This window comes from Mus caroli, chromosome X, assembly GCF_900094665.2.
Source record: "Mus caroli chromosome X, CAROLI_EIJ_v1.1, whole genome shotgun sequence".
In the NCBI taxonomy this organism is placed as follows: Eukaryota; Metazoa; Chordata; class Mammalia; order Rodentia; family Muridae; genus Mus; species Mus caroli.
The window spans coordinates 95,783,178-95,789,561 of NC_034589.1; the positions used below are offsets into that span (position 1 = coordinate 95,783,178).

General features: G+C 41.9%; 1 protein-coding gene across 7 annotated transcripts in view; it reads left to right on the forward strand.

Moving 5' to 3' along the window:
- Positions 1–6,384, forward strand: part of Taf1 (TATA-box binding protein associated factor 1) — a 73,865-nt gene that overhangs the window by 4,502 nt on the left and 62,979 nt on the right. For 3 of the 7 annotated variants that reach the window (XM_029473240.1, XM_029473243.1, XM_029473244.1), the window contains exons 1-3: positions 947–1,213; positions 1,730–1,844; positions 2,189–2,305. In XM_029473240.1, the coding sequence (XP_029329100.1) occupies positions 1,034–1,213; positions 1,730–1,844; positions 2,189–2,305 (412 nt within the window). In that variant the 5' untranslated portion in view covers positions 947–1,033. Of the gene's footprint in view, positions 1–946; positions 1,214–1,729; positions 1,845–2,188; positions 2,306–6,384 lie in introns of those variants that run through there. The other 4 variants (XM_021152779.2, XM_029473245.1, XM_029473242.1 and 1 more) reach the window with 3 other exon arrangements.

Consider the following 6,384-nt stretch of genomic DNA (forward strand, 5'->3'; position numbering starts at 1 on the left):
TGGAACTCACTCTGTAGACCAGGCTGGTCTCGAACTCAGAAATCTGCCTGCCTCTGCCTCCCAAGTGCTGGGATTAAAGGCGTGCGCCACCACCGCCCGGTTAAGAGACACGTCTACCTCAGCTTTCCATACCTGGCAAAATAAGGTTATTATTATTATTTTGCTTTTTCGAGACAGGGTTTCTCTGTATAGCCTTGGCTGACTGGAACTCACTCTAGACCAAGCTGGGGGTTATTTTTTAAGTACAGGGAATTGAACCTATGTTGGCCAGTGAGCTGTATCCCAGCCTCGTATATTTACTTTCTGTCTCTCACTTTCTCTCTCCCCTTCACCCCCCCTGCTCCCACTCGGTTTCTTTCTTCTCTCCAGGCTTTTAAACATTTACACACACATATACATACGTGTATATTATGTATATATATATATATATGTATATATATATGTATATATATATACACACACATATAGTGCTGGGAATATGTGCGCTTAAAAATATGAAAATGTTTAATGTTTGTGAATCTTGAAGTTTCGGTTGCTCATTTTACTAAGCTTCACATTTTACCATGGGAAAATGTAAATTCAAAATAAGTAAGTAGCAGTCGTCCCCCTATCACAATTCATAGTAATGTTCCTTTGGGGAACGGCACAAACCGGAAAAGACGGCTCAAATCATAACTGTGTAGTGTGTACTGTAGCCGGTGACCCGGGGTTTCCAGAGGTCGTAGGTCACGCCGCCTCAGATCTACTTTCTTATTGGAGAAAAATCTGCCGCTCTTACCATAGCAACCAGGACGGACCCGCGCAGTTGATGGGCGGGACTTGTTTGTTTGACCAATCACCTTCCACTTATCCAGCCTGATCTTGGGCGGACCAATCAAAAACATCAAAGGAAGTAGCCATCCCGAGATCAAAGGATCACGTAGGACGGCCCGTCCTTTCCCTTTTCTTTTTTCAACTTCCGGTAGCCTCTGGTTGGGTCAGGGAGCGCTGCAAGTCACCAGTGTGCGACTGACGTATTTTTTCTTTCCCGCCCATGGGCCCAGGGTGGGCTGGGCTGCTGCAGGACGAGGGTGGCGGTAGCCCTTCCGCCGTCATGTCCGACACAGACAGCGACGAAGATTCGGCTGGTGGAGGCCCATTTTCTCTAACTGGGTTCCTGTTCGGCAACATCAATGGAGCAGGGCAGTTGGAAGGCGAAAGCGTCTTGGATGACGTGAGTCGTGGGCCTGGGGCGGCGGGTGCTGTGGCTAGGGAGAACTGGAGACAGCGCGGGAGGGCTCGCCTCAGAGGAAGGATGAAGAGGAAAAGTCTTAAGAGTCAGTTACTGATGCTGAGGTGTTTGCTTCGGAGTCAGTTACTGATGCTGAGGTGTTTGCTTCGAAGGTAACATTCTCCTTGCTTGGTAGGAAAAATAATAGTTAACTCTAGTAAGGTTATCAGAACCGCCACTTAAAGACTCTTGGAACTCTGCTTTTTCTGGCTTTTGCTGATCCGAATGGCTCCAAAGCCAGGACTACGGATGGAACGTGCGTTGTTCGGAACTGATCTGTATGGAATTTAGCAGATTTCCTATACAGTTCTTGAATGTGATGTTTCTTTGAGCAGCCAGCACTTCATGGAATAATTTCTCAGATGGATTTGTGACTTTGTTATGAGCAAGGGAAATATACTTTTGTAGGACCTTCAGGTTTAGTTGTTACTTTCGACCCTCATGCTGTCCCCTTTTCAGGAGTGCAAGAAGCATCTTGCGGGCTTGGGGGCTTTGGGTCTTGGCAGCCTGATCACTGAACTCACAGCAAATGAAGAATTGTCCGGGAGTGATGGTGCCCTGGTAAATGATGAAGGTGAAGTGTGGGCCATGGGGAGGACGGTGTGGGTCGGGGGAGGAGATTAGCCTGTTGTGCACTTTTCAGTGGGGATTTTCTAAGGAAAAAGATAATTACTTGCTTTCTCTTTATTTTTACTTTTTTTAAAGATTTATTTATTTATTATATGTAAGTATACTGTAGCTGTCTTCAGACACTCCAGAAGACAGAGTCAGATCTCATTATGGATGGTTGTGAGCCACCATGTGATTGCTGGGATTTGAACTCCGGACCTTCGGGAGAGCAGTCGGGTGCTCTTACCCACTGAGCCATCTCACCAGCCCTACTTGCTTTCCTTGAGACGTCTCCCTTTTTATCCATAGGATGGATTAGGAGTAGAGAGGATGCTGTGGACTATTCTGACATCAACGAGGTGGCAGAAGATGAAAGTAGAAGATACCAGCAGACAATGGGAAGCTTGCAACCCCTTTGCCACACAGGTGATTCTCTCTCTCTCTCTCTCTCTCTCTCTCTCTCTCTTTCTTTCTTGTTTTCTAGCAATGGGTCTTTCAACCATAGCCCTGCCTGTCCTGGAACTCATTATGCATGCAAGATGGTCTCAAACTCATAGAGATCCATCTGCCTCTGTTTCCCAAGTGCTAGGATTAGACATGTTCCCCTCTATGAGGTATTCTTTAATGTTGCAAAATTGGCCGTGTAGTACATTTTCTTCCTGAATAAGTCTGTTTTGGGCTCTGTCTTGTGTATTTGATCTCTGCCATTGTTCTTGTCTGCCAATACATTTGCTCTGTATGCTGTTTCCACTGTCAATTCAGTGCCAAGTAGTAGGTATCCTCTTACCAAATTCAAGCTTTTATTTTTATAATGTTCAGTCTCAAATTGTTGATTAATGACAAGGGTGAAAATGATTTCTTGACATGTCATATATTTAAGTGCCTGTAGATTTGATATAACTATTCTTAGATGCTTTTCAAAGCTAAAGATGAAAACAAACCCACTCTTTGCCCTTAAGACTTTAAGATTAAGAAGGGTTATGTTTATAATCTCATGTCAATGAGCAAATGTATTTTGACTCAAATCATTCCCCTATTATACTTCTTTTTCTTCAAAGCATAAGTGTTTTCCCTGCTGTATTTTAGAATAACAGTCCCAGAGTTGGAAGAGGTTTATTTGTTTGGCCTCTGCCTCTGGAGTGTTGGGATTAAAGTCTTGTACCACCACACTCTGCTTTTATTTTTTATTTTTGAAACTTTTTTTTTTTTTAGGTATGATGAATTTTTTTTAATTTTTTTATTAGGTATTTTCCTCATTTACATTTCTATTTTTGAAACTTTTAGGCCTCAAAATTGAGTACGTAGCTGAGGTTAGTTTTGGAACTCCTTTGATATTCCTGCCTCTACCTATCAAGTTTTGGGATAATAGGCATGTGTAACTTGGGAGAGATTTTTTTTAATTTATTTATTATTTATTATATGTAAGTACANTGTAGCTGTCTTCAGACCCTCCAGAAGAAGGAGTCAGATCTCGTTACAGATGGTTGTGAGCCACCATGTGGTTGCTGGGATTTGAACTCTGGACCTTCGGAAGAGCAGTCGGGTGCTCTTACCCACTGAGCCATCTCACCAGCCTGGGAGAGATTTTATTATTTCTGTTTTTGTTCCCTTTTGTTTCATATTCATAGTTTCATTAGCTTAGTATATTAAAAACAACAGTAGCATATAGTAGGAATGCTCAAAGCTTTCTGTAGGAAGAAATAACATTTTATTAGGGAAGACATTAGGTAGCCAGTCAGGTTGCATGCAGTACTGGGTGAAAGTGGAGATCAGCATTTCAAATACTGCTTGAGGCTGTCCAATTGAGAAAGCCATTGCTTGCAGTAAAAGCAGTCCCTCTGGTAGGGACACTCCCCAGTGTGCTTCTCCGCTTGTCTGATGAGCATATCTAAGGGCGGAATTTCCATTCACATCCTAGCTCAATCACACATACGACTTCTCAGTGTGTGTTCTTAGATGGTCTCTGATGAGATAAGGCTTTGCAAAAGATTTCTCATGATAACCACATGTACATAAGTAGGACTTCAAATTGTGAGTCTTTTTTCTGGAGAACATGGCTCTGGGTCTTGAGGTCTGGATTGTCTAGAAGAACCTAGACAAAAGCAGAAGCTAAACACTTTCTGGAGGTTGTCTTGGGGGACAAAGGACAAGGTGAATGATCTGAGGATTCCCCTCCACTATAGAAAATGAAATCACCTGAGGATGGAGGACTTCTTCTGCTGTCTGTCCTCTGATCTCCGCAGCAGACATTCTGCCCGTGGAGGATACCAGCTGGCCAGAGTGGTTTTTCATAGTGCTTTTCTTTTCTCTTCTTTTCTTTTCTTTTCTTTTCTTTTCTTTTCTTTTCTTTTCTTTTCTTTTCGTTTCGTTCCGTTCCGTTCCGTTCCGTTTTTCGAGACAGAGTTTCTCTGTGTAGCCCTGGCTGTCCTGGAACTCACTGTGTAGACCAGGCTGGCCCTAAACTTAGAAATCCACCTGCCCCTGCCTCCCAAGTGCTGGGAGTAAAGACGTGCGCCACCACTACCTGGCTGATTTTATTATTTCTTAACTTCCTATTAGGTAAGGGAAACGTGAACTCTGGAGAACTTTAAAAATGTGTAGAACTTTTAAATGTTCTGCACTTAGCACAACTTGACTGACTTAATAAGTCAGTTCATTAGACATTGATGGGACATTTGGCATGTGTGATAAACTTTGATATGCAGTTTAGTTCCAAAAGGTAAAGTCTATTTTCTGAATTTTAGAGTCTGATCTGGAACCTCTAGCTGTTGGTTATGGTTTAGTCTTTAAATTGCTATGTAGAACTTCACTACACAAAACTTAGATGATGGTGTTCATCATTTACCTCTTCAAATTAGATTTTATGCTGCTCAGGGCATGGTAATGTAGGCTGGTAATCATAGCACTTGTGAGTTAGAGGCAGGAAGATCTGAAATACTGGGTTTTCAAGCTGTGAGTTCAAGATCATCTTGAACTATCTGAAACTCTGTCTCAAAAAAATTTCAAAAACAAACCAACCAACCAACACCCCCCCCCAACTTTTAGACTTAGCTTTTGAGGAGCAGTTAATGGATTTGTATGTTACCTTCTCCCTTAGTCCTCCTCCAAGCCTTTTTGGGAGACAAAGTCTCACTGCGTTGCTCAACCATCTCCACCTCAGGCTTTTGAGTTGCTGGGACTAAAGGTGTCATTTCTACGGGTAAATGCTGCTTATATAAACCCACCACGTGCAGCACTAGTAATTCATGAAACACAAGTAAAACAGTTATTTATATTAAGGCCTAAGCCAACTATAAGCTCAAATTCCTTTGTAGACTGTCATAATTAAGTTTTAATGAGCTACCAAAATTGTTAGTCAAACTACATAGCTATTATTTTTGTGCATCCTGACTTAGGCTAAGGGTAGGTGGTCCATCTCTGGTTTGCAGTGAGAGTTGGCAGTTTGGGGTCTGATTTACTGTCTTAACTAGGGAAGGTAAAGTGGATGGATGGGGGGCAGATTTCTATGAATTAACATCCTTGAAATGGGTGCTGTATTTGATAGAATGTCAAATGCAGCACCCATTTCAAGGTGTGCTTGCTTCCAGGTTGTCTTGTCCTTTAGGGATGCCTTCTATTATGCTATTAGTTTCCATCTTTCTTTGTACCTATCCTTTCATATTGATTTACAAATGAACTTCTTTGTAGTAATTGGAAGGGGGTCAAGGTAATTAAGACTTTGAGGAGGTACTGGAGGGTGGTGGCGCTTGCCTTTAATCCCAGCACTTAGGAGGCAGAGGCAGGCGGATTTCTGAGTTCGAGGACAGCCTGGTCTACAGAGTGAGTTCCAGGACAGCCAGGGCTACACCGAGACAGAGAAACCCTGTCTCAAAATAACTAAAAAAAAAAAAAAAAAACCCAAAACTAACATGACAGCCAGTGCTATACAGAGAAACCCTGCCTCAAAACAACAACAACAAAAAATACATATAGGCAAAACACCCACACAAATAAATACATCTTTTAAAAATATGATAAAGACAGGGGGTTGGAAAGATGGCTCAGTCATTAAAAGTACCGGCTGGCTTATTCTTCCAGACAACCTGAATTTGATTTCTAGTAGCTACATGTATTGTTTTTATGTTTTTTTGGGGATTTTTTTTTTTTTTTTTTGAGATAGGTTCTTACTATGTAGCCCTGGTTGTCCTCAGACTCCGAGATCTACCTGCTTCTGCCTCCTGAGTGTTGAGATTAAAGGCATGTGCCACACACAGAGAAGACTCTTCTGTGGTTTTTATTTTTGTTTTGTTTTGTTTTGTTTTGGGTTTTGGTTTTGGTTTTGGTTTTGGTTTTTCGAGACAGGGTTCTCTGTGTAGCCCTGGCTGTCCTGGAACTCACTTTGTAGACCAAGCTGGCTTCGAACTGAGATCTTCTGTGTATTCTTAAAGGATATACAGTACTTCTTATTACTTCTGTGGTGCTTTAAATTCTTGAAATTTGAAGGAATCTTTTTTTTTTTTTTTTTG